General features: G+C 51.5%; 2 protein-coding genes across 4 annotated transcripts in view; one reads left to right on the top strand and one right to left on the bottom strand.

Annotated features, from left to right (window-relative positions):
- Window positions 1–78: 78 nt before the first annotated feature.
- On the top strand, window positions 79–8,557 carry CXCR5 (C-X-C motif chemokine receptor 5). The gene is made up of 2 exons (XM_009097784.4): window positions 79–1,772; window positions 5,390–8,557. Exons 1-2 carry the CDS (start codon window positions 1,734–1,736, stop codon window positions 6,464–6,466), a joined length of 1,116 nt encoding a protein of 371 aa, XP_009096032.1. The 5' UTR covers window positions 79–1,733; the 3' UTR covers window positions 6,467–8,557.
- Window positions 8,558–9,732: 1,175 nt separating this feature from the next.
- The window catches only part of BCL9L (BCL9 like), a 63,466-nt gene continuing 45,949 nt past the window's right edge, over window positions 9,733–27,249 (bottom strand). For all 3 annotated transcript variants that reach the window (XM_018922735.3, XM_009097785.4, XM_030233746.2), the window contains exons 2-8: window positions 23,129–23,492; window positions 21,352–21,474; window positions 19,972–20,182; window positions 19,073–19,157; window positions 16,255–18,646; window positions 15,566–15,826; window positions 9,733–14,316 (exon numbers count right to left, since the gene is read on the bottom strand). In XM_018922735.3, coding sequence (XP_018778280.1) covers window positions 13,157–14,316; window positions 15,566–15,826; window positions 16,255–18,646; window positions 19,073–19,157; window positions 19,972–20,182; window positions 21,352–21,474; window positions 23,129–23,429 — 4,533 coding nt within the window. In that variant the 5' untranslated portion in view covers window positions 23,430–23,492 and the 3' untranslated portion in view covers window positions 9,733–13,156. The remainder of the gene's footprint in view (window positions 14,317–15,565; window positions 15,827–16,254; window positions 18,647–19,072; window positions 19,158–19,971; window positions 20,183–21,351; window positions 21,475–23,128; window positions 23,493–27,249) is intronic.

The following is a 27,249-nucleotide window of genomic DNA, read 5'->3' as shown; positions in this document are numbered from 1 at the left end:
CACGTATGTACGTACGTACGCTCGGCGTACGTCTCGCGTCACGCCCAACGCAGCGTGCGGTGCCCGCGTGACCGCGCGGGTCGGGCTCGCCGCTCGTGCTGCTTCCTCAGACCTGCCCCTTCTCTTTTAACCTGGAAACGTAACGAGGCTTCGCTGTGTGGCCATTAAAACAGAACCAACACAAACGTAAGAATGAGGGACTGAGCCACAGCCTGGAGGAGTCGTAACCGCCGATCGTGACAGGCTGGGGATTGGCATTTCTTTTTAGACAGCTGTTATTTAGACGTGGATTTTGACAAACCGAGACACAATGGGAATGTAATCTTAGTAGTTACTGCTTTGCAAACAAATTTTTCTTCAAATGTTTTTCCAAAATACACGCAAAAGGACAAGAACATTCCCGATTTTATCTAGTTCCTCACATCTACAGCTGTCTCTAGGTTGTTGTTTTTCCACCCTCCAGTTCTAGCTGGTTGAGAACATCCTTCCTGACCTCTCCCGTCTCCCGGGCCCAGTGATACCCCACTCGCCTTACCCCTCAGCCCTCGCAGCACAGGGCTTGCTCAGTCTGTGTTCTCCCTGTGAGTGAGGCACAGTGTGAGCTCCCTACGGCCTCCCTCCCGTTTTGCTGCTCTCCATCCTCTCAGGAGAATCAGTGCCCAGAAGCTGATGAGCACATGCAGGTGCACACAGAGGTCCTCACGGCAGGGGAGGACAGCGACATCCTTGGGGCAGCAGGTGCTCAACAAGTCGGGATCTAAGAAATGGGAAGAGTAGTTGTAATCCAGCAGTGTTCATGAGATTAACACCCTCCTTCACCAGTCCAAAGTCCCACCAGAGTCCTTGCTGGTAGAGAGGCCTTGATGCAGCTGTACCTAGACAAGTGGACAAGAACTGTGCTTGTCAAACCACCTCAGCTGCTCGCACAGGAAAAGCTTTCAGCCAAAATGCCAGCTGCAATGCCATCCTACTCTGCTGACTCAGACCGGGGCATTCTCACTGTGAGTCTGTTGCTGTGACATCACTGAACTAAATGCCCATTTCCCCGAGCAGAGAAAATCTTGATTTTCCATCCTGATTCTCTGTTACGCTTGTGAAGTCAAGCTGCCCAGCCCCTGCTAGCCCTGCTCTAGACTTGCAGAGTGGCTGCCAAGGCCTTGCTTTCCTGTGCAAGCCACCTCACACTCCCCCAAGCCCAGATGAGGGGTGAAGCAGCAGAAGAAGGAGCAGAAGACAACTACAAGTCACTGGAATTAAAGCAGCCAGGAGGACCCCAAGGCAGAGGGTGATGATCATACAGACCATATCCATACTTCAAAGTCCTACACAGCTCCAGAGAAGTGCCTGGATCCAGGAGGTTTCTGGTAAGGGTGGACCTTAGCACACACCTTTTCAAAGCCTTTTGGACCACCTGTAACAAGGACAGCTGTGGGCAAGAAGGTTTCCAGGGAAGACCTAAAGATGTTCTGGATCTTCTGCGGTATAGACCAAAGGAACATGGATTCTTTAACTGTATTTTAAAAGTCAACTTACAGCACTAGTAAAAAGATGATAAAACTAGGTGTTAATCTTTACATCAATCAGGTCACTCTATGCCTGGAGCTCATTTGCCTTGCAAATACTCTATTGTTACATTCTGTGCCCCTCCCCGTTCACTTAAATGATTAACTCCACCCCAGAAAAGAACTTTTGTCGCAATTTCTGGAAGAGAGACAGGTCGTGCCCCTCAAACCATGGGGCCTGTCAGCTACTCCTCAGAGACCTATGACTTGGTGAGTTGGGCCTGGCTTTGCTTGATAACAGGGATGGCAGGTAGAGCTGGGGTGGGCTGAAAGGCCATGTTTCTGGCTATCCATCTTCTAACACTCCTGTTGGGAGAGGCAGAGCTTGAGCCGTTTCTTATGCCAGCATAATCAGTCCTTGCATCCCTTAAGTCCAGACTTGACCACAAACTGATGCTTGCAGAGAGCTGGTGTAGTGTGGCTACAGCCACTGGGATCCAGGGATGCTGGGTATGCTGTTGGGGAAAGCTACCAGGACCTGTACTGGCAAGCACTAAGCCCAAGTACTGTCCTTGCATGAGGACACAGACCAGAGGCTCTGCAAAGGGCCAGGTGACTCACCTGGAGAGTGCGGCTCCAGCAGTCCCATCCTGTGCTGCCAGCCTCTCCCAGCCTCTGCTTCCTGCTGCCCTGCTGTCTGCACAGCCATTAGTCCAGTGTGGGCATAAAACACTTATTCTGAGCCAGGCACCTTTTGCACCAGGCTTCAGTGGTACAAATGACTGTGTACACAGTGTGCAAAGCCCTGTACACCTTATCTGGTCTCCTTTGACAACTGGAATACCAAGCAAACCCAGTCTTCTCTCTCTCTGTGTGAAAACCCTCAGTATGACCACCCTGCTTGCTTGCTCCACGTACACTCTGCTGAAAGAGGAACATGCAGTATATTTACAAGAGAGGAATTTTAAAGAGCGGAAGATAAATTGCAAGTACTACTTCTAACGGGGCGTGATGACACTAGGTATTCTACCTCATAGTGTCTTCCCAGCCTTTACAAGTGAAAAAGAGCAGCTGCACCTTATAGAGTATGTTGTGCTATCCAACAGCAAGGACACAGCAGCATTATCATTACTCTGGTTTTCAAATACTGCATCTCAAGAGTTTATTTCTTTACTACAGTGGCTCCCTGCAGCAGACCTCAGGATTAGTTATTCCAAAAAGATAAATGTTGGATTCAGTTGTTACCAAATTTTCTGTTCCTCCTTTTTTCCTACACACCAGGGAAGAGCAAGTCCTACCCTTCATGCAGGAGACCTGTACAAAGGTCCCTCTGCATGCTCACTGTTGACTTATCCCGTCCTAGATCAGCAGCCACCCACTTCCAGTCCCAGAATTGCAGCAGACTTCCCAGAAGCCTCAGCTTGTCATGTTCAGTGCATCTCCTGCAGCTCTCGTCTGCAGCTCACTGCCCTTCCTGTCTCAGCCCAGACTCTGATTTTTCATCCGCTTTTATTTGTCTTCAATTCATCTTTGTCCGCTCCTGCCCCTCTGTGCTGCTCTGATCAGAAGTGCAGGCAAGTACGATTCAAACACAGCTCCACACACGCTTCCCCTACCCACAGCGAGTGGTTTACAGTAAGAGCTCTCCCTACCTGCTCTCCATCAGCAATCAGATGGTGTCTGATAGTGGCACTCAGCCTCTGCACTTCCGTCTCCAAATACAAGGTGATGCTGGAAACTGGTCAGCAGCCAAAGCCACTGAACACCGGCCAAGCTGCCCATCCACTGCCACGATGGTGCTGGCATGGCTCCAAGGGAGGACTGACACTCCGGCCAGCAAACCCTGCTATTTTCCATAAATTCATTTTTCCCTTCAAAGTCCAACCTCTTCCCAGTGAAATTTCCCATTCCATCATATAATCTGTTTGGGGTTTTCAGCACAGTCACCTGCACTGTCTGAGCAGCCTGGTTTGGTCACTACACAAAATTGCAAAGGTTTTTAGGTTGTTTTGCTTTTTATCAGAGAGGTTCAAGGATCTGGCCTTGGCCAACACATCACAGATTTCTATGTATGTTGTTAACTCCTCATGAAAGGTCCAGGTACAGTGTAGGTAGGAAATACTTTCAGGCTGGGTAGGAAAGTAACTGGGAGGGATTTCTTAAGGTCCAAAATCATACCCTAAATCAGAAAGAAACAACAAAAGAAAAGTTCTTTTGTAATACAAAATGCTACTCACCAAAGGCTTGCAGCCCCACAGTTGGATTAGCAAAAGCTGGGCAGGGTTATTCTACACTTTTCCCAAGGACTCATTCCGTCGGGAAACTGGAGTGCTCCTAAGGAGTGGACCCTCCTACCATCCACTGCTTGGAGACTGCCTGCACCTGCTGTCTGCTCTACAAGTTTGGTAATGCCCCGTAGACATGCCCCATCAGCATGCCCAGGCTCCTCGTGGAACCATGTAGGTGTTTTCAATAGCAGAGGAGTTTAGATAAGCCCCACAGTCATGTGCAGAGGCACCCAGTGCATTACCCAGGGAAAGCTGCCTGAGAGAGAAGAAACATAAATCACCCTTCCTTAGCTAGGTACAACTCCAGGCTCGTCACAGTAATTTTGCTTTGTAGCCCCTTGGGTGAGCAAAAACCCCCAAAATCAGGTCTAAAACTGTGTGAAGCAGGGCTGGTATTTTTAGACAGGAACTTGGGCTGATGAGGGAAGGAGCAGCAGGTGCAAACTGCTGCAGCTGGCAGTGAAAGGTATAAAAGCTTTAGCAGAGACTTCCGCTGTGGTCAACACTGAAGTCTCAGCACAGGTCTCCAGAGATGGTGTAGGTGGGGGACCTCAGGGTGACTACTGCATGAGGTCTTCCCAGTTGTCACTAATATTCATATTGCCACAAGCCTCCTCCACTGCTCTCTTTTGTGCAAGGCCAGCTGAAGCATGACCATCATCTAGGAAGCTCATCCTGAGCAGAATTCTAGCTTCCTGGCACTCAAGACTTGCCCTCAGCTTCAGCCTGAATGCAGGCTGGTCAAGAAGATACAGCAAGCCCAGGCCAAGTCAACGTCTGCAGCAGCTCTATTGCACTTCCCTTACTGGATATCAGTCTGGGGTCTGAGTGGTGTTTTCCCTTCCCTTTCCTGCTCTGACTGCAATTAATTCAGAACTGAAAGGTTTATCAACAGAACAGATCTCTCTTTCCATCATCTATTCCTGTAGCTATGGCACCACAGCGCCTCAGAGGCTTTCCTCCTATTTTGTTGAACACCTGCCCCACACCTTCCTCCGAGTGTGTGGGAAGCGATCTCAAAGGGCAGCTGCTGCTGACCCCACCTCACCTTGCTCTGTCACAGGCAGGCCTCTGAGGATGAGAAGAAGGGGACAAGTTCACTGCACAGAATTTGAGGTACAGATGTGCTGTGTGGTGAATCCTACCACCTTCATACCTGACAGCAGGCAGGCAGGACAGGAGTGGTCCATTTAAGAAGTGGGTGGGAAATATCAGGAAAGCTGGTAGAGGAGGGTTCCATTCTATGTGAGAAAGCAAAATTCACCAGCAGCTAACTTGGCAAGAACTAGAAGATGAAACTGATCATCTGATTGAACACCAAAATGTCTCCAAATACTCCAGTTAGAGATTATAGACTGAGCAGCCCTCACTGACACAGATGGAGAAAACCCTCTGTACCTGCTGCTGCACCTCTTGGCAGTAGAGGGACCTCCAATGCAAGAGGGGCCTCATCACACTGCAGACAGCATCTCCTCCTGACGCAGGTGGGCTGCAGAACATGGGGGTGGCTCTGCTCTAGGTCTGCCAGGTGCAGCTGGGGGACTGGGTTCTTGTGTTGAGAAACTCCACTCCATTAACAAGACTCTCTCTGTTCCCCAGAGCCAGGTGGAACTGAGTGGTTACTATGAAGCTGAGAACACCACCCCTTCTTTGGAGGGCTACTTTTGCTTCAACCCAGCCTCATCTGTTGTTGGCAACCAGGGAGACCCCTTCAGAAAGGTCTTCATGCCCCTCATCTATCTGCTGATGTTTGTGTTGGGGACTCTGGGCAATGCTCTGGTCCTGGTCATTTTAGAGAGGTTCAAGCGGTCTCGTACCACCACAGAAAACTTCCTTTTCCACCTCACCCTCGCCAACCTGGCACTGTTGCTCACCTTCCCATTCAGTGTGGTGGAGAGCCTGGCTGGGTGGGTATTTGGGAAGTTCCTCTGTAAGATACTCAGTGCTGTCCACAAGATCAATTTCTACTGCAGTAGCATGCTGCTGGGGTGCATCGCAGTGGACCGCTACCTGGCCATCGTCTATGCAATCCACACCTACCGCAAACGCAGAGCTCGCTCCATCCACCTCACCTGCATGGCTGTATGGCTCTGCTCATTGCTTCTGACTTCACCCGATCTCATCTTCATGGAAGTCTGGACAGATGACAGCAACCGCAGCATTTGCTATTTTCCAGAGGTTGGGATTGATGGAAACAATGCATGGCTGGCAACTCGCTTCCTCTACCACACCGTGGGCTTCTTTGTGCCTCTGCTGGTCATGTGTTACTGCTACATGGCCATCATCCGGGCACTGTGTCAGTCCCAGCGCCTGCAGAGGCAAAAAGCTGTCCGTGTGGCCATCCTGGTCACAGGCATCTTCCTTCTGTGCTGGAGCCCATACCACATTGTCATCTTCCTGAACACACTTACCAAGCTAGAAGCCTTCACCAAGAACTGCCTCCTTGAAGACCAACTGGACACAGCCATCATGGTGACAGAGGCCATCGGCTTCACACACTGCTGCCTCAACCCCATCCTCTACGCTTTTATTGGGGTCAAGTTCCGTAACGACTTTTTCCGGATCCTGCAGGAGCTTGGCTGCATAAGCCAGCAGACCCTGCAGGAGATCGTGGAGGTGACAAGGAAGGGTAGTGGTATAGAGTCTGACAACACCACCTCCATCTCCACTTTCTAGCTGGGAAAGGCTGCCTGCGGGGCAGAACTGGCCTGGGTCTTTCCTTCCCAGTGGCACACTTGCTGTGGTTTCAGTTACAAGTTTCACAAGCATCCCTACAACTTTCTTCACTTCTCAGGAAACAAGTCCAATAGCCACCAAACACCCAAATTCCATAAGACACCTTGCTTGGCTCTTCCTGGTTCTCTAACTTGTAGAGATCCATCTGGCAGGTGTTGGTGAATGCTGGAATGTCTGATGGTCACTGTTGTGGAACTGGATGAAGATGGTCACTCAAGCGGGTTGAATCTGACATTCCCACCTCTCCCTTGAAAAACAGACTGCAGGCATTTGTGCGCAAAGCCAGGCACAGGACTGGGGTGCCAGGGTTAAGGGAAAATGTGCAGCCAAGTTAATGAGTCATGTCAGTAAACAGGTCTCCATTTCACTAGCTAAGGTTGGTACACACGTGCTCAAGGGAAGCTGTGGGACTCAGTTGCCATCGCAGCTGGAGAGATGCAGGTAGGACTGATGGGGGCTGCAAAGCTCAATCCAATAGCATGGGCATACAGTGCTGGACACTTCGACTGCAACATTGTCCTCCTGCTGCATAATATCCCCCCAGCCCGCCCCAACACGTTTATCGTCCCAACACAGCTCATGCCAGGAGGTCCTCCCACAGACTGAAAGATTTGACTGTCACAGACTCCTTTCCTGACACCAATTGCATCCTTCCCCACTCATTTGATCTGTTTTACTGCTGTTATGATCTCCTGTGAGTGGCTGCTGAACTAAATGCCTGACTATGCAAAAAGTTTTACTTTAAGGAGGAACACCATCTGAGGAGATAGCTTCTGTCTTGTGAGTGCACACGGGGGAGAGAAACGGCAAAGCTATGTAAAGCTGATGGTATAACTTTTTTTTTTTTGGCAGCTAGTTGTATGGCTATTTATGGGTTCTGAGAGCAAGGAGACTCACTGCCCCACAGTAAGGGAAAGTCTCCTTTGTTTTTAGCAAAGCTAGAGGAAATGTGGCATTTTGCTTTGCACTATGCTTTTAGTTTTCCTCCACCTGCACCTACAGGGCTTTCAGAGATTAACTGCATCCAGGTGTACCGAGGACAGACCTGGGTGGTGATCTTGCCCTGAACTGCAAGTATGCAGAAACTGCTCAGATCAGGGGAGCTTGATGATAATTTGCTTCAAAGTAAGAGCAGCAGCTTTCCCCATCATTAATTCTTGCACCACAAGCTGGTGTGTGGGAAGTTCCAGCAGACTCTAGACAGCTTGCTGCTGCCTAGGAGGTCTTGTCACAGTTTAATATGGCAGCGGACCCACAACACTGCTCCATGACATTTCTGTTCCTAAAGAGTGCTGTGGCCTGAAGTGTAGGAGAGCCATACATACCAATGTCACCCTCCTCACACGCACACTTTAAAATCACCTCACATTTTAAGCAACGTCAAAACAATGTTAGTTCTCCTGTGGCAACAGGAATTTTATGCTAACCTCACTTCTGAAGTTCATCCCACTAGCAGATGGCTCAGTCCCAGGTGAACTTCACAGTACTCAAGGGCCCTGCTAAAAAGACCCGCCAGTATGGAAGGGGTCACATTACCTCAGCCTGACTCAGGCAGAGATCTCAACAGCTTGATCTCACATTGTGACTTGAGGAGAAAACTCACCTAGTATAAGGCAGTCCTCCATCTCCGGCAGCACCGCATCTTCAAAGATAAAACTTTCAAGTAATGGCAACTGTGGTTGTTCAGGCACGTGCATGCAGCAGAGAAGGGCAAGTCTCTTAAGCCTGCAATTGTGTTCTCCATGCTTGTACCAGTGCAAAAACCCATTGCAGAAGCATTGTAAACACCTCCCCAGCAGCTTATGGTGACAACTGTGTTTCTACATGAAAATGTTATTGAAAAAAATAATAATCAAAGTATTCAATAATGATCAACATTTTTACAGTGGTCAAAAAGTAAAAGGAAAATCTGCACTCAAATGAGAGTGAACAGACAACACATCTATTGTTACTATAGCTTTTAGCACTGGTATGTACAAAACTTTAGGAAGTTTTGAGGCAAGCTGTAATAAACAGGTGAATAAAACACCATCTTCTCATGTGCAGTGCTTGTAAGCATTTATCTGTAGCTGTGTCACTTTATTCAAGGAAGATGCATCAGAGAGGACTAAGTGGGCAGATGGCACCTTTCTGACAAGCTCTGCTCAAAGAGCTTGGGGGAGCACCTTGCGCAGATTCCCCTTCACCAGTGCCACAGAAGGCTCTGCTGTGCTCAGAGTCAGTCCAGACCTGTATTACCTCTCTGCTTTACAGAGCCTCTTCCACTAACTGCAGCACCTCCTGCCCCAGTTTTACAGCAGCTGCTAGCCTGACTGGAAAACTGCCCTTACACCTACATTTGGCCCAGACAGCCTGGGAATGGCTTGGCTCAGAGCTGGCAGACCCTCCCCTAAGAGTTGCCATTGTTCCTCCCACAGCTGCCTGCAGCCAGCCTGCTGAATATGGATAAGAAGAAAGCAAGAGGAACTTTCCTTCACTGCAGAGGAAGCTCTGTTTTCCACTCAGCAAAGCCCTTGCTATCTCCTCAAGGTTTGCATGGCTGACACAACACCTTACCCCAGAGTGGGCTTCCCTGCTAAGTACTCACACTGCCAAAGCCATCCCTGGAGCCCTCGGGCAGACCTTCATCCTCCCCAGTGGAGCTCTGCTCAGCCCCTATGCCATGGCTACCAAGTGAGGCAGATGCACTCTGCCCATCCACACTACCAGGAAGGGGGATTGAGCCAAGGGGAGCTCCAAGGTGGCTTCTGCCCAAAGTAGGGAGACGATGCGTGGGAAGGCTATGTCACCACCATCCACAGCACAGACCTCCAGTCCCTGACTGTGCTCTGCAAACAAGGCTCCAGCAGACAAACCAGAGGAAGCCCTGGTCTCTGATGAAGGCAATCCCAAAGACGGGAACATGAAGACCCTCACAACAGCACACTGCTCTGCATTTCCTGCAGGGCAACCAAGTCTCCCAGGAGACAGAGCTGGGGTTCCAGCAGAGCATCCTGCTACACACACACAGTGATCACAGGGCCGTGGCAGGCAGTGGAGCATGCATGGGTGAGTGCAAGTAAGGGAACGCATGAATGAACGTGTGCCTGGGAGTGCTGCAGAGAAGGGGCTCCCCTGATGCCCACACAATCCTTCCAGCACCTCTCGCACTCTCTGTCTCTGCTGCAGTCCTGTGGAAAATCGTGTGGAAAAATACAGGCACAGGGTCAGATCTTGAAATTTGTCTTTTTAATAAAAAGGCACCTATAAAACAGGTCAATACATTACAGGCAGCACAGATACCCAAAAACAAGCCTAAAAATTGTTTCAAATAAAAACCAATAAGATGTCTTCACATATTGTATTTATATATTTATATTTATATATATATATTTATATAATGGTACAAAATGACTGGGGAAGTTTCTCCATGGGATGACAGAGAACAGGTCAGTCAACTTTACCTCAATGTGAAAGCTAATTCCAGATGTGTGATTATCCAACCTACTGAAAGATGCAGTTTCCCAGCATTCGCCTTTTTGGAGCTGGAAAAACATGGCAAAGTCATGGCTAAAAGATGGGCAAACCTTCTACTGTGATTAGGTGGAGTCAGTACACAGAACTCAAGGTGAGGAGCCGAGCAAAAAACTACAAGACACAAGACTAGACACAGGTCACGGCAGCGGGCAACCAGCTGATGGCCCAAGTCTAACAAGGACTGGCTGTCACTGAGCCTCCAAAGGGACTCCTGCCACACTGCTGTTCACAGACATGGTTGGGAGCCACGCCCAGGGCACAGGGGGTGTTAGGCAGCATTTCTTCTCCCCATTGCTCAGCCATCACAGTGGTAGGGGTAGGGCTGGCTCCAGGGCAGTGAGATTTTGCAGAAGAGCACCAACTGCTGCTTCAGAGTCCTCAGCTCTGACCTAGCATCAGGATTTCCCTTCTATATCCAGGGCTGCTGGTCACTGAAGGACAGGTCTTCCTCCTGTTGCCAGGCAGAAATAGCATCACACTGCCATGTCTCTGTGAGCGCTCAGCACTAGTCTTCTGAGCACGGAACAGCATGTGCCACAAGCTGGCAGGCTCCTGCTGATACAGGGACAATGCGCTGCTGACACAGTGAGGACTGCAAGCCCCAGGCAACTTATGTGCCTGGGTGGGCAAAAGGGACAACAGGGAAAGTACAAACACATGGAGAGCTCAACCAGGCTAAAACAACAGCTATCTACAGACAAACAAAAAAACTTCCATACAGAAAATGTTATGGCTTCAAATTAGCCAAGACTTATTGGTAGGTGATGAGCAAAGTTTGGGACTATAATTGGTATTTGGATGTTTATGAGAAGCTACCAGCAGCCAACAGCCTGAAGAGCAGCCAAGAGAAGCTACAGCCTTTCAGGCAAGTCAAGCTTAGAAAGAGCTACATCTGAGCCATGTCCTCCTGCATGAAACACACACTGAAAGGATCAAGAATCCAACCAGCTAACATGTCAGGTCCAAAGCCTGAGCTGAAGATTATTATTCTGCTCCAACTGCCTCAGCAGGAAGGAGAACTTCTCATGATTGTTCCTGTTTAACCACTTCAAACAATGTTACTTGCTCACATTGTATACAACAAACCTCTACAAAGCAGGAGACTAGAGCAGGATCTTTCCTCAGATCCAAACCCATGCTTCTCATCCAGCACTACAAAATGCCCCAAAGCTTCAGTGTATTCCTAACTGGACTTTATGATTCCATCTTCTCATAGACTGGATCAAGACAACTGCTGGGCTGACATTTCAGCATCCACCAGCCTTTCCAAACAGCTTGCAACCTGATAAAAAACCTGTTGCTGCTCACTCACTACTTGGCAATCTCCCTTTCCAAAGCCCTCTCCTCCTGGCAACAGCAAGTTGGGAAAGATGAGCTCTGTTATAAGAGAGGTAGTGTGTTAAGCCTGGCTTGGCAGAGATAATCCTCTAAGCAGTGTTCCTCCAGCAGTTGTGTGCCCCAGGTTCACCACTGGGTGCCGGAATTGCAAGTCCTCACAGAGGTCCAGAGATACTGTGAAGTGTGCAGAAACGTGCATGCTTCCTGACACATTCTCCTCTGTGAAAAAACATGGGAAAGACCATCAGGGCTGCATGCAGGAAGACCTTATGGAGTACAGGATGGAAAGGGTGGAGTGCATCCAGAAAAGCCAGAGTTATCCAAATGGCATGCTTGTGCCAGCCTAGGAATGAGAGACTGCAACTCAACTTTGGCCCCTTCCATCTGAAGCACAGGATGGCCATGCTGCTGACACTGAACACTGAGGTAGAGTGTTGCACTCAAGGACAGGTCCTCTACAAGAGCTGGACCTCTCCTGTGCACAGGGCAGGGCTGCTGCCAGTAGCTCAGGTTATCATGGAGTAAAGACTGCCAGCAAAACTCTACAGATGAAGGACTGACAAGCACAAGAAAAACCTGGGAAAGCATTCAATGGCGGGGAAGCAGGACGCAGAGGTGAAGGGTAATGAATGGGTAATAGACTGATGTAGGAAGGCTGCAGAAGATCAGGGTTCCCAGCTAGCCTCTCCTGGAAGCACTGGAATGCATCACCTCACTCACCTCAAAGCCCATCTGTCTCTACCCACAACTCCTTGCCTACAGGGGACTCAGCATGAAGGGAAGACAAGGGAGTAGAGGTGACAGAGCTGGTCAAGACCTTCAGGTCCAGCACGTTATCATCTGTGAAGCCCAGATTCTTCATGCTTCTCCAGCTGAAGGGATGGCATCCTTCCCATCTCAAACACAGCAGCTTCTCCAGAGAGCAGCAAGAGCTGCATCCTGTAAAACTGTGGCCTCTGCCCTGCCAGATGAGCACCGCTCCAGCAGCATTTCACCGGGGCTACATCTTGGTGGCCTCCCCCCGCCCAATGGCCCTTGGTCAGTGGTTGTGTTTGTGTACTCGGCATAGTATCCATGGGACCTGAGATCTGCATGGTACTGCACCACCCCCTCTCCACACACATGCAAAACCATTCAGATTCGTGAACAACACAGGTCTGACAGAGTCACTCTACAATGGGATCTCTCAACACCCTGTGCACCCTGGGGAACCTCCTGCCTCCCCCATGGAGAGACTTCAATCCTTGTACACTGTTGCCTTTAGCATGTTTTTTAAAACATTTTTTGAGGCTTCTATTAAAACACAGAAATACAGGACAATTAAAAACCAGCACAAATTTTGCCTTTCCCAGCGACCTATTTACAGCTAGTTCCAAAAACCCTCTTGCACATTTTGGTTGCTTAAAAAGGAAGGACAAAAAAAAAGAGAGAGGAAAAAGGGCAAGAAAAACACTTGACGGAGGAAAACCATAAGTGAAAACTTTACAAACTGCCACAAGGTGTGGATGTCCCTGGTCACCACGCAGGGTTCAAAGTAACAGCCCCACTCCCAGCCTCTTCACCCTCCCCTTCCCCACAAAAGAAAGGAAAAAGAAACCCAATTCACATCAAGTTTACTGCACATCTGGTTTGCTGTGTAGAGGCAAATCCAATATGAAAAGCATCCCACGTGGTGTCCTCCACTGGCATTGGCCCCCAACCCGCCCCCAGAGAAGGGTTTAAAAATGTTTGTAGGCGCAGCCCTATCCCCGCCCCAGCCCTGAGCGCCAGTCAGGGTTAAAAAGGCAAGTTTGCCATGTTCCCAGGCCCGGGGATATAACTCATCTGGCTGTCCAGGGAGACACTCCTCTGCCTCATCTGGTGTGTGACCATGAGGTTCTGCTGAGGCGGGGGCCCCATGAGAGAGCCCTGAGGTGACATCATATGTCCTGTCTGGGCATACATCTCCCCCGACACAGACATGCTTCTCTGCTTGGCCTGCATCAGCATGAAATTCTGCTGGGCCATCAGGCTCTGCTGCGGAGACATCATGCCCTGGTGCATGCTATTGCCCATCATGCCTTGCTGGGGTGGTATGCCTGTCCTGCCCAGCATGGGCACTTGTCCAGGGTGGCACATGGGCATGCTGAGCCCCCTCTGCACACCCTGCTGCCCGGAGAGGCTGGGAGCATTCATACCTGGACGCACGGGGGGCTGCTCAGCCATCATGTTCTGCAGGTTCATGAGGTGGAGGTTGGAAGGCTGAGATTTGGGTGCCTGGCTGTCGCTCTTGGGGAAATACTGCAAGGTGCTGCTTGGCTTCTCTGACGGGATGATCCTGGACAGGTCAAACTCCGGGATCCCCGTGGGCGTGGGGCGGATGACCTCACTGAGCTCGGGGTCGTTCAGCACCGACGCCACCCCAGGAAGCACGGGCGGGTAGGGGTCACCAATCCGAGGAGGGATGTTCTTGCCCATCATGTGCTGCTGAGGGGGCATCTGGCCAGGCTGCTGGGAGGGAAGGTCCTCAGGTGGCAAGGGCATCCCTGGCGGGTAATGCTGCTGCATCCCAGGGCCACCTCCTGCAGTGGGGGCCATGGGCATTCCTCCAGCAGGAGATGGCATGGCATTGTGGGGCTGCTGCATGCGGGGGAACACGAGCTGGTTGGAAGGAATCATCTGTGAACTGTTGGGCACAGGGCCACACTGCTGGTTCAATGAGTCCTGGGGACCCGGGGGCAGCATCATGGGGTTCTGAGGGGGCACGCCTGTCCCTGGACCACTTGGATGCATAGGAATGTTGGAGCCCAGAGGATTTGGGGAGGACATCATGGAGGTGGGGGGTGGTTCGTGGGAAAGGGGCTGCTGACCAGGTAGGTTCATTCCCATGGGGCTCTGAGAGGATCCAGGCCCCACAGAGTTCAAGTGCAGTTGATTTGGCTGATTCCCCGTCACGCCTAAGGACAGGAAAAAGAGAGAAGAGTTAACCCTTCCTACAGACCTTTCAGGGCTGTAAAATCCACATCCTGAGAGCCTGCCAAGCAGTCCTGCTCAGAATGCCCCGAGCATGGAGCATGATGCTCAGAAAGCAGCTCCAAGATGGGCTTACAAAGCACCAACATCAGGAAACAAGTGTCTCCAACTCCAGCTCCTCAAGCACCAGAAGGCTCTTCCAGCTTTATCAGTCCCATGCTAGATTTGTAATTTCTTACATTCCCCTGATTTTAGAGTCCTGACTGGCTCTGTGTATGCCTTACACCATGGTCTCATCAGGGCTACCTGAAAGGCAGCAATGAGTGAACCTTCAACCCCTGCCTGCCACAGGGTTTGCCACCCAGCAAGCTCCAGTGACCACACAACCTCGGGTGCTGAGGAGGAAAAAAGCAGAAGAGTCAGCAGCCTGGCACAGGTGCTGTCTGGGCGGGAAAGTCTGTGCCCATCAGAAAAGCAGAGCAGCCATCATTGCCTGCGGAGGCAGCCAATGCATTTGCATGCCTATCGTCAACCTAAGTGACTGCTCAGCAGTGAAAGAGTCAAAGAGTTGATTTTTCATTTTCGAAACTGACAAAAATATTTATCAGACAGCTTTAGACCCCTAAATCAAGTGGTAGAGCATGTTGGAATTCCCCTTTGGGCTGGTCACCACGTGACCAAAAACACTCATTTGCCTAGATGTCCTCTCCAGTGCCACCAGTTAGTGGAGCGTATCTGGCCTACTGAACTCACAACTGCGCTACAACACAGGGCAGTTGGGCAACTGTGCAGGCACTTGGGCTCCACTCAAAACACCAGACTCCCAAGCCCCATTCACAGCACCCCTGTCCCACTGCACAGGAACAAAAGGGCTCTAAGCAGGAGACGTCTGCCTGCATGTCCTGGACCTCACAAAACTCCAGGAGCCATGAAAACTCAGGTCAAATACATGTCCATGGGTAAAGGTAAAAAAACTTCCAGGTCTTGTAGAAGAAGGACACCTCAAGCCAGACCAGCTCATGTCCTTCCACCCAAGCCAAAAGTTGATGGACAGCCTGGGCAAAGGGCAGGGAAGTGCACAGACTGTTACAAACAAGGGGAAATTTAAGCTATGGGACATGGCAGTCATGGGGAGATCAGAGTTCCTAATACTTTCTCCACCTGCTGCCTCAGGTCCACTGGCAGCCACAAGACAGTCTAACCCCTTGCAAGCCCACCTCCAGAAGTAGATACCTGACATATTTCCAGGTGGGAGCATAGGCCTGTCTGGCAGCAGCTCATCATCAGAGGTGGCGATGGTTTTGATGGCATTGTGGTAAAGTGGTGTGGAGCTGGGCATGGCGTACTTGGACATCTGGGACATCATCAGTGAGAGTGGGTTCTGGGAAGGAGATGGATCTGGAGAGGAAGTAAAAGGCATGTTCGGATTCATGGTGCTAGAGGTGTTGCTGGCTGGCGCAGAAGAGCTGCTCCGAGGCCCAGAAGGGAGAGAACCTGGAAGAATGAGAGAGATCAACTTAGTATTGTTCACATGCAATGGCTTGCTCCCACCTGAGAGCAACCCTGTCTTCTGGTCATTGTGACCAGAGGAGGCTGTAAAGCACAGAGCTGGCATAGTGCAGCACTCTCTGGACTCTAAGAAGACTCTAAGACCCTCCTCCAGAGCAGTGACAGACTTCCATTGAAACCTGCCCCTGACTGGGCCCAGCACACAGTGTTTGCTGCATGTGTCACAGATCTACCTGAAAAGGCCCTGTTTGGACTCCTGGGAAAACATACTTGCTCTGTGAGATGCAGGGCCAGGCACAGGAACATGTGTCTTCCTGCCCCAGAGAGAGCTTGTGGGCTGGAGAGAAACCCTGTCCACACACTCATCAAAACTAAGCACAGACATGCACTCACACACAAGACATCCAGCATACCCTGCTCCAGTGCTCCGATGGAAGCAGATGAGTTTATATTGAGAGTCTGCTTGCTCTGGTTGACTCCTGGGCTGGGCATGGTGGCTTTGGGAGATGGCACCCAACCAGGGGAAGAAACAGCCATAGAAGGGGACTTCAGGCGGCTTGGTGAGCCAGTTGGAGACCGGACGTTGAGGGAGGAACTCATCACCTGGGGGGACTTGAGGGGTCCAGACTGGTTTGAAGGTGGCATGCTGATCATCTGCGAGGGTGTCTGTGGGGACTTGAGACTGGCAGATGGGGAGGTGACCAGTGGCGAATGCACCTGGCTAAGGGTGGGAGACTTGAGGTGACCCATACTGGGGGAATTCATCTGGTTGATGTTGATGGTGAGGTCAGAGGGCCGGCGGCCCAGCCCCCGGGAAGGTGCTGGGTGCATGTTGGCCAGGTTTCCTCCTGGTGTGGGAGTGGGATTAGAGGCCGGAGGAAGAGGAATGTGGCTGAGTCTGGTGGTGCCACTGATGCTCCCAACAGGCATGGTGCCCTGCTCAGGGCTAAACATGTCTGAGCCACTGCCCATCTCCTGGGGCAGGTTGGGATAAGACCCTTGCCCTGTTGAGAAGCCTTGCTGTCCTTGGTTGGGGAACTGTGAGGGAATCATCATTTTCTGGGGTCCCGTTAGTATTGCACTGCCATTGCCATTCTGAGCCCTAACCCTGGCCAGCTCCTCAGGGTTCATGCCCTGGTGGGTCATCATTTCAGGGCCCCTCATCTTCTGGGACATCATCATCTGCTGCTGTGGGGTCATCTGGACATTGAGGTTCATGTTCATGTTCATGTTGACATTCATGTTCATGTTGAGGTTGCCCGGGCCCATGGGTGTGTCCATGTCCCGAAGGCCTGACTGACTCATAGGGGGGCTCAGCATCCCCCGAGTGCCTGCAAAATCCATTCCCATTGGGGCACTGCTCAGGGTCTCACCCGTTATCTGCCCAGCAAACATGGATGGATCCATCTGCCTGTGAGCCTGCATCATCCTCTCCATTTCCATGCCCTGGCTCATGGAATTGTTGGCTATCCCCATGGGCCTCTGCATTGCCACTGGGCGTTTCTCCATGAGCTGATGCCGCAAGATCTCCTCTCTGGCACGGGGATTCATAAACCTTTCTGGGTCTCCTTGCCCTGGTGGGTAGGGCAAGGTGCCTTGTGGAAAGTTTCCAGGGCCTCCCATAGGAGACATATCATCACTCCATCCCATGCCGGGCCTAACTGGCCTCTGCATGGCATTCATGGGCCCAAGAGCATCCAAGGGCATGTTCTGCATCCCTCCAAAGCCAGAGACTCTCTGCATTTGATTCCCAGGGAACCGTGGGCCAGGGAAGGGTGGCCCTCCCCGCAGCTGCAGAGGGTCCTGCACATCTATGGGTCCCCGCAGCTGGCTGCCCATCCCCGGTGGCCACTGCTCTCCAGGCTTGCTGTGGTAGGGTGGTGGAGGCCCACGCATCATCATGCTCCCCATCGACTGAGGGATCATGATCTCCTGCATGGGCCGGCCATGGATGCTGATCTGCTCCTCTTTCCGTCGCTTTTCCTCGTAGTACTCTTCCTGCAACTTCCTCCAGGCCACTTGCTCTGGTGTCAGGCTGTCCTGGTTCAGACGCTGCATCATCATGTTCATCTGCTGTCCCATGTCAGTGCCAGGGTGGTGGGGAACTTCGTGTTCCAGGCTGGGCCCACCAAGGCTCTGGGTCTGGGATATCATGGACTGCAGAGGCTCTTCATACTTCTTGATGCTGGTAGGGGGTGCGGGGGGCTGGGCAGGGGCAGCCTGTGGCTGAGGAGCAGTCCCTCCCTCACCCGCATTTTGGCTGGACTTCAGGAAGGGCTCGGCCTCCCCACTGCGCAGCAGCAGACGCTCAATGTCTCTCAGGGTCTGCAGAGAGCGCTCTCGGTGCTCCAGCTGCTCCTTTGAGAGCCCTTCTGAGCTCATGGTGTTCCTGGGGCCCAGGCCTGCCTGCCCATTCCCCGGCATCCCTGGGCCCTCTCCAAGGACGCTGGAGCTGGGTGTGGCAGAGGAGTCCACTTGCCCAGGCTGCATGGTGCTGGCAGATGCAGTGGGCGTATTTGGATGGTTACTTCCAGGCTGGTTGCTGCTGCTACTGTTCCCCAAAGAGTTGGGAGTCAGATCTCGCCGGCCATCTTCACTTGTCCCTTCCTGGGGCAGGCTGCTGGGTGCAGGCAAAGGTGTTTGACTGATGGCCTGAGCTGGTGGGGCTGGAGGCTGGGGTGGGGGAGGCTGCGGCTGTGGTTGATTTGCTTGAGGGGCCAGTGGCTGGGACTGTGGAGTATTGGCAGCAGGAGGGTTTATTGGAAGTGGCTCAGCAACGCCAAGCACTTTAGGAGCAGGTGGTGCCTGGCAGAAAAAAAAAGGGAAGAAACTTGAGCAGGGAAATATCCTAGGAAGGTATTCTTCCCTGCACCCTGCAGGAGACCTCTCTGTCCCAAAATGAAGCCTCATTGCAGTTCACCTTCACTCCTTGCAGGAAAAAAAAGTAGGTACTACTACATGATCTAGAAATGCACAAGCAGGTACTCTGCACACATGGCTGTGGGGGAACATGCCACGCCCCATCCCAAACTTTTCACAACTGACAACAGCAGGGACTTGTGCCAAAGAGATTTTGCAGCAAAGCAGCTTCCCACCCCACTGAAAGGGCATTCTGGCAACCCCTTCTTTCGCAGCTGAGCCAGGGGATGGGGGAGAATGACCACATCAGACTGGAAGGGTAATAGTCGTCAGCATGTGCCAACAGGAATGATTGCTTCACTGGTGGTATACCTGGTCCAGCTTTGCCCGTGGGACATTCTGTTGATGGTAGGCCAGAATGGAGTCAGCTCGGCCCTGCAGGACAGCTTCTGCAGCTCTAGGGAGAGAGCACAAATCACTTTAGAACAGGCAATGCGTCCCATCCTACCCATCCAAGGCCCCAAATGCCACCTCTGTTCTTCAGTTCAGCAGGAAGAAAGAAATCCCTGGAGGTAACCAAGAAGGCATAATGTTCTCAGAGTCCTCGCATATGTCCTGCACAGCCCCCAGTGAAGATCTCCAACGGATGATCACTTGCCGTTCAATTTCCCTCTTCCCGTCCTGTGACAGGCTTTGCTTTGTGCCTGCTGCCCTAAGGTGGTTGTCACCAAGATGCTTTGAAATCTCCCACACTGAACCTGTGGTACAGCAGAGCTCTAAAACTAGGCTATGTTTAGCCTAGGCTAAAAAGACTAAACTAACTTCTAAGACTCTATAGCTGAGACAATGCAGGACAGAAGAGAGGAATTGTGTGGAGAATACCATGTGTTAACATTACACTCCCCCCTTTTAGATACTTTCACACCCACCCCTTAGATACTTTCAAATCAGACCAGCAGCCCACACTGCTTTGGAAGAATCATTTTGTTGGATGCCATCTACATGGGCTCCCCAGTGGGTGAAACAGAGTGCAGAGCCAGGCCTCACTGGAAGGAAGTGGGCATTTAAGTCCAAGTTTGTCCACCTGCAACAACTGCCAGCATACCTCACAAACCCCAGAGGTTTACCACTCTGTGCAACCAGAGAGACAACAGATTTCTCCAGCTCTCTTGTGCTCAAGTGCTGCATGCAGCAGGCAGGTGTGACAAGGCCGGCCAGGTGTGGCAAGGCCAGCCAATACCAGTGGGGGAGGTGTGGGGTTTACCGCTTACGTGTTAGCAAGGTGCGTTGTAAAGACGTAAACAAACTGTGAAGGCTGCTTCCCAGTTCCGCCGCCTCCGCCTCCTGCAGCCTCTGACCGCAAGCCAGGGGCAGCACCATGGGGCACGCCGGAAGCACTGCTCTCGCTCAGGTTAGGCAGCGGGTTGGACCCTGGGCCAAGTTGTGGGGCCGTGGACATCGCAGGATCTGCTACATTACAGCCTGCGGGAGCAGAGAGGACGAGCTGCCGGGCGGGCGCTGCTGCGGGGCCGGAGCCCACGGGCGGCACGGACGAGCCGCCAGCAGGCGGCAGCACTGGCCCGCGCGGCAGAGGTGACTGTCAATCGTCAGCCGTTATTAAGTAGGACCCATAATTAATATTACTGAGCGCTGCAATTACCAGAGGCATCCTTTGCCTTCCTCTACCTTAATCCAGCTGGCTCCCTGCTCCCCTCCAGCCGCCTCTTCCCACCACAGCAGCTTCTGCAGCCCGACCCTGACACCGCAGCATTTACACAGGAGACATCGCCAGGAACCCGGTTCGGGGACACGGACGCTGCCTCGTTGCCAGCCCCTGCCCCTGGGCAGCCCCACCGTGAGCCATTCCCGCCAGGCAGATCTGGGAGCAGGCTGACAAGGGAAGCAGCACTATCCCTTCCCGCACAGTCTGAGGACTGTGCTGAGAAGTGTAAGTGGATGTTCCAGAGACAATGGCAACAATGTGCTGGCAGACAGAGGCCACCCTCTTCTTGCTTTGCTACACATTCATGTTCTCCAACAGAGAACACGGGCATCTCCTCGGGCCCCACAGGACCTTGCCCCATCTCTCAGATATTCTCCCTGTTTGAAAGCAAAGTGAATTGTGGATACAAAATGTCAAAGAATGCTGATGCTTTTGGAAAACAGAGGAGACCTACAGTTCATTGTTCCAAAAAGAGCACACACCTCAGGCCAGCTCAGCTCTGCCTGAACCACTGTCAAGACCCCAAGAGCCTCTTTACACTGAGCTGTCTTTATAACACAGCTGCAGAGAGAAAGCTGAGTGGCTTGGCAGAGACTCAGCTGCTGCAACAAGAGCAAGGCATGGTGCACTCTGGCTGCCATTATGACCAAGGTAGTGTGGCCAGAGCAATGTACAGCAGTGTACATTCAACCTCAACACTTTTCCCTCCAGCATGTCCCTAGCATCTCCACGAAATAGGTCCAAGGCCTCACTGCATGAAAAGCATTCTCACAGCACAATGACCACCAACTGCAATGGGCCCCACAACACTCGGCTAAGTGAGCACACACAGGCAAAGCTAGAGGTGCCAGTGTCATCAGCCCTCCTGAGCCGTAGGAAGGACCTGGCTTTATTCAAGCTTCAGAGTGGTAAGGAGGAAGTCACTCACTGTGTGCACTGCTTATGGGTTTGTCGTCTTCCTCGCTGTCCGGCCCAGAGCACCATTCATCGCCGCTGTATGGCTGCTTCCTTTCCAGCACACACCGTCGCTTACTGCGGGGAGCCACCTCACCTGCAAAGGGAGAGGGCCAGCAGAGGTGGTTAAGGGGCTGAAAGGCTGGGGTCCTGCCCAGCTGGGTGCTGCATGCTGGCAGTGCCAACCCAACCAGGATGCACTGAGCAGTAAGCCTTATGCTAACATTTGCCCAGCACTGGTTAAGGACCTGAAGCATCTGCTCAGTCTGGGCTCCTTGTCTTAGCAGCCAGATCTAGTGAGACTTCCCCGTGAGAGCCAAAGTTTCAGAATGAGATGTATTTCTTACCACCTGAAAGGAATCTATGCACATGGGATGTGTGTACCTGCAGTTCCAAACTAGAGAGCTTTGGACATTAACTTAAATGTAAAGGGTCTGTGATTCAGCAATTAAAGGAGGGGAGGGCACATTCACATCCTTTGTAGGAACAAGAGACAGACTCTGCCCTTTGTTGACATCAGGCAGGGGCCTTCGTGCTCTCTATAAACTTGTATCCTCCCTCCACGTGTCCACCCTCTCAGATGGGACTGATGCAGCTCAGAGAGGAAGTGGCTTGCCTAAAGACACTTAGGGACTTGGGGAGAGCAATCAGACACAGGACGAATAACTTCCAGTCATGTGCTTTAACTAAGGAAACACTGTCTGACCTTACTTTTTTTACATCATGATCATATTCACACGATCTGTCAGTGTATTAGGAACATCGGAGATTTGGGCATTACTGATCAGGGCATTTTAATAATTTTCCTGTGGAAGTGTAGTTACAAGACAGCTCTGGGATAAAACTGCAAATGCTTATGATCCGTAGTGTATGGTTACCCCTGTAACACTACAGGGAGAATGAACTTCCTGCCACCGGGAAGGCTTTCAGGTATATTCTGCCTGTTGTTCCATGGTACAGCTCTGTTCTAAGCCAGTCAGGCAACACGACTTTGACTGTGAAAACAAATCCTTAGGGTCACAAGCCAGAACTGCAGCTCTGCATCTGCAGACTGGGTACGAGTCTTGGTTGGAACCAAGGGCACCACTTGAATTTCTCCCCCTACAACTGTCTGGGAGATGCTCAAGTATCCCACACAGCCACTGAGCACAGAGCTTGATGGAATGCATGAGGTTACAGGGAAGGCCGCTGAGGACCGGGTAGGCAAAGGGTTTAGAAGCACTGACTCAGCCCTTTTCCAGAAGCCACATGCTGTAACACAAGAGTTATCCACTGCTGATGAAACCACAGAACTGTTCAGACTGTGACCCTTGCAGCACCTCCTTGCTAACCATGACTGAGTCGCTGGGCAGCTGCAACACCACAGAGCAGCTCTCTACCAAAAAAAAGATAGAAAACAACTCAGTCTCAAGTTAAAAGTTTGCAAACTGCACATGCAGGGGCATTCGGTGTAGTATCAGTGAACCATGCTGTTGCTTAAATGGCCTCAGTAGCCTGTGAAAACCAGTGCCAGATTCTGGGTGTAACAAATGGTTTAGAGAATGAAAGGCAAAGCAAATGAGAATTCAGCCCCTCTAGTCCAAAAACTGCAGATGTGACAAGCAGTGATGCAAAGTCACACAGGCAGCCAGGACAAGCCTGAACAGAAGACACAGCACAGAAACCAAAGATGCTCCCATCCCAAGTTCTGCCAGGATGTTTGTAGCAACTGAGAGGAGGACATGCTGAGGCAAGGTCTAGGAGAGCATTACCTTTTGATTCTGTGTCCTGTGATGGGGTGCTGGCTTCTCGCTGTTCTCCGGAGTCCACCGAGATGCTTCGTTCCCGCTTCACCTTGCCCTTCAAGGAGCTGAAGTTAGGGACACTGTTCTGGCTGTTTTTCAGTCCAGAGTTGCCAGGGGAAATCTGAGTGGCCTTGCTGCCATGGCTGCCTGCCCCCACACCCTTTGAGCCCAAGTTACAGGTGGGTGCTTGGCTCACATTGTGGTGCTGGGCCAGGGCACTGCTGCTGCCTGCCTTGCCATGGCTGGGCAGTTTGTTGTCAGGGTGCATTGGCTTGGCTAAAGCTTCCCACAGTGCCAGTGGAGGGAGCTCGCAGGCCCTTCAATCAGAAACCTGCAAGAGAAAAAAGCAGCAAGTCAGCACGGTAACCCTCACATGGGTGCAGCTGCTGGGGGCACAGCACAGGACTAGTGCACTGGGGCTGCTACTTGGTCACAGGGCCAGACAAAGTCCATGGCAAGGCACAACCCAGAGCTGCTCATGCTGGGAATTAGTCCTGGCCCCTTTGAGCAAAAAATCCTGCTCTGCAGTTACTCACATCATGACAAGCTGTAAACTCTCACCCAGGCATGGCAGACTTGCCAGTACTTCATGGAATAGCCATAGACACAAGAGCCCTCATTTCTAAGGCCAAGATGAGAAATGGGTGCTCCATGCCAGCCTGGACCTTTGGTGAATAGAAGGATGTTCAGAGCTACTTTGCAAGTGTTCCCAAAGACATCTTTGTGACCTAGAGAGAAATAGAGTGCCCTACTGTTTTTAGGAATCCCCTTTGCTGATAAATAAGTTTCCTCTGTGCTGCAAAACACACAGAAGACAACTAGACAACTGAGCAGACAGTCTTGACACAAGCCTATAAAGAGAAAACTGGAACAGAGCAGGGGACAAAGGCTGAGGCAACCGAGAAGGAGACAGTGGGTTCCAAGGCAAGGACAGAGCCGGGAAGTGCAGGCACTCATCAGACAAGCTCTGCCTCTCCCAGGGGCCTGAGGGACAGTTCCAGCTCCTGCTTTAAGGCTCTGGGTGAAGGGGAGGGGTCCACTTTAGCAGGAGCTTTCAGTCCAGCAGGATGATGCAATGTGCCATATGCCTGGATGATGCTCTCCTGCTCAAAACCCAGCTTAGCTACCTGAGTAGCCCCGCGGCCTGAGGTAGAGTTTGGCAGAGAAGAGGAGGTTAGGGCAGAACACAAAGGTTTCTGGGCTGAGAGACATGCATGCAGCTAAGCAATGCTACAGCAGCCCTCCTTGCAGGATCTAGTTGCCTTGGCAGAGTCTCATGCTCACACCTTGAATATTCCTCTTGGAACTCTACACAGGCATTAGAGATGACTGGGATGCAGCTCTGTATCACACTGTGTATTCTGGAAGGCCACCACAAACCCTTGGTCCAACAAACAACACTAATCCCATCACAGTAGTTTGTACTTCTTGTGGAAGCAGGAGGGAAGGAGAGTAAACCACATGTTCATGGAAGCTGAGGTATGACTCTGTTTGCTCACATCTGCTATATGCTTTGCATGATACCCCCACAATTCACCCAAGAAGCTTCCCTGTGCACAGGCTCTGAAACTTCCCAGCACACAGGAATGGGGTTGCTGTGGTCTGCTCCTCCCATTTGGACTACGCAGGCCAGATGCTGTGCACAGACTTCTTCTGCCACGCAGGGACAGGAAGCACCAGCTCCAGACCAAACCCCAAGTGTCTAAATAGTACCGCAAGTGCTCAGCAGCACTACAAATGCTGCTCCTGGCTTGCTGAATGTGAGCCTGGAGATGTCACTAGCAAAAGCCAAGTGCTTGCTCTGTCAGGGCAAATCACTGCACCCGTGCAAAGAAAACAGAGCGGAGTACATTTGGCAGACCCATAATCCCCAAAAGATTGTGATTGCCACAAGGCACAGGCTGCAGCTTATCGTGCACCGTGAGGGAGTCCTGTGCTTGCAGAAAGGGTCTTCTCTGCAAAGGGGTCTTCTCAGCACTTGCCTCCCTGCAAGCTGAGCCAGGGGCTACTGGCATGCTATGGAAACCTGTGGCACAGCTCACCCAAGCATTCTTCCTTAGTTATGCACAGCTTGGCCTATCACTGCTTCCCAGCTAGGAGTTGTTAGTTGCTCCCTCCTCCTGCACCTCTGCTCCACACACCTTGGTGAGGGCTCTGCTCTAGCCTGAAGGAAGATGGTGAGCTACGGTGCTGATTAATTTTCACTGCACATAAGGGAGTTGCTAGCCCTTTAAGTGTCAGCCAGTCTCGCTTGCTCGCTCTTGTTCTCCAGAGACCTATTAATAGCAGCTGGAAAGATCACATCACTCTCTGGATATTTATACCCCTCATTCCACACCAGAAGAGATTTATGTCAGAGCTGCTGTCCCAGTGCCTGCCCAATTGCTCTGTCAAACCACTTGCAGGGGGAGGGGAGCTGAGCAGGGAAGGAGACACAGAGAGGACAAGCAGAGAGGAGGAGAAGGTCCATATGGCACAAGCTGCAGCACTAGGCACACATGCTGCCTGCAGTCGCTGGCTGGCCAGCTACAGGGGGCCTTCAGCCCCACTAAAAGAGGTTGCTGCCAGACAGCTCTCCAGAAAGCAAGCCCTGCAGCAGCTCCTGCTGCTGGTGGCCCAGAGGCCCTCCCCCACCTCTGCTTTGCCACATTCACAATCCCTGCAACACTCTGCACCACAGTCCTGAGGGTCACAAACCCACTGACGCCATTGTGTGGCTGCATCCGCTGTAGACGTGCTTCCATTTCAATGGAAGGTTGGGAGATCCAGGTCTGTCTGTGGCACATCTGCACAGGCATGACATTGTGTTTGTAAGAGATCCCAAAATGCTTCACTGAAAATGTGAATGCTCAGCAGCACTGCAGCACAACCCTAGCACAGCCCAGCACAGTGAATAAATACTTCAGGGAGGGAAGAAGAAGTCCGGGGTCCTGAAAAGCCCACACCTGCAGAGTCCAGAAATATACCTCCTGTCCCCCTGGTTCTCAGATGAGACTGCATGGAACACACTGCTCGATCCCGAAGGACCTGGCAGTTGCCATGACAAAAACCTTCAGGCACTGCCTGCAATGTGGATGAGCTTCATCAGCTGTGAGGTTCCTCCAGAATGTACCATTTGGGGTGCACCTACCTTCTTTCTTTATTTTGGATTAGGCTGCTGCTCCAGGGAGGTCATTCAAAACCTTGCCTGAGGCAGGATGGAAAGCTACCCTGGGCTGACAGAGGGACCTGGCTAAACTTTGGGAAATCTTCCTCTTCTAGTGACCACTCAAGGGATAATACTTGCCTCACAATGCCTAATGGGATGAATGCCAGAAGCAGCTGCCTGAAGATTCTGCTCTGCTTTCAGAAGTAGCAACAGCTGGATTCTGTTGCAGATGGATAGCAGGGATCTGCCTCAGCCTCTCATCTGTCTGGCCGCAGCCTGACAACAGGCATCTCAACTGCTGTAAGCTCCTTCCCCGTACCTTGAGATTCAAACTAGATTTCAGCATGCATGCCATACATCTGGGCCACAGAAGATAATTAACTAGAAAGTCGATACAGTGACACCAGGAGACAAACAATTCAAAACATCTTGAAAAGAACATGACAAAAAGAAGACTGCACAGAAATCTGTCTTTCTCGGCAATTTAAGCAACACACCCACTCCAGCCTGGTAAAGACAATAACAAACTTAATTCCCAGTCCTGGTTTCTGCCCCTGGCTACCACCAATCCGAAGCAAGACGCCTAGGTTTTGGGTGTCTTGATTCCACCATCATTATACAGAGGGACAACCCAGCCAACCTCATGCAGGCAGGGAGGCTTTCAAGGCACAGCAAGTATCCGTTGAACAAAGGGCTACATCCAAATGCAGACAGTGTTTGCACCTGGAAAGACTCAGCTTTAAATCAAAGGCTAGGACCTTCGCAGACAAGAAATCTTGAAACAAAACAACAAAAACTGCTTTCAGGAAGTCTCCTCCAGTACAGTCTGAACAGCGGCAGAGGGAGAGAAGGAGTAAGCTCTGGGCAGGAGAGACTGGGCTGACATATTTGCAGTCTGGGAATTGCTAGCTGATAGTTGAAGAAACCTGAAACATTCCCC

Source organism: Serinus canaria, chromosome 24, assembly GCF_022539315.1.
Source record: "Serinus canaria isolate serCan28SL12 chromosome 24, serCan2020, whole genome shotgun sequence".
Lineage (NCBI taxonomy): Eukaryota > Metazoa > Chordata > Aves > Passeriformes > Fringillidae > Serinus > Serinus canaria.
This window is presented reverse-complemented; position numbering and strand designations above follow the sequence as displayed.

Coding starts and splice junctions, on each gene's coding strand:
- CXCR5 (XM_009097784.4), top strand. CDS start 1,734: ATGGGGCCTGTCAGCTACTCCTCAGAGACCTATGACTTG. Junction 1,773..5,389: donor CCTCAGAGACCTATGACTTG/GTGAGTTGGGCC, acceptor TCTGTTCCCCAG/AGCCAGGTGGAACTGAGTGG.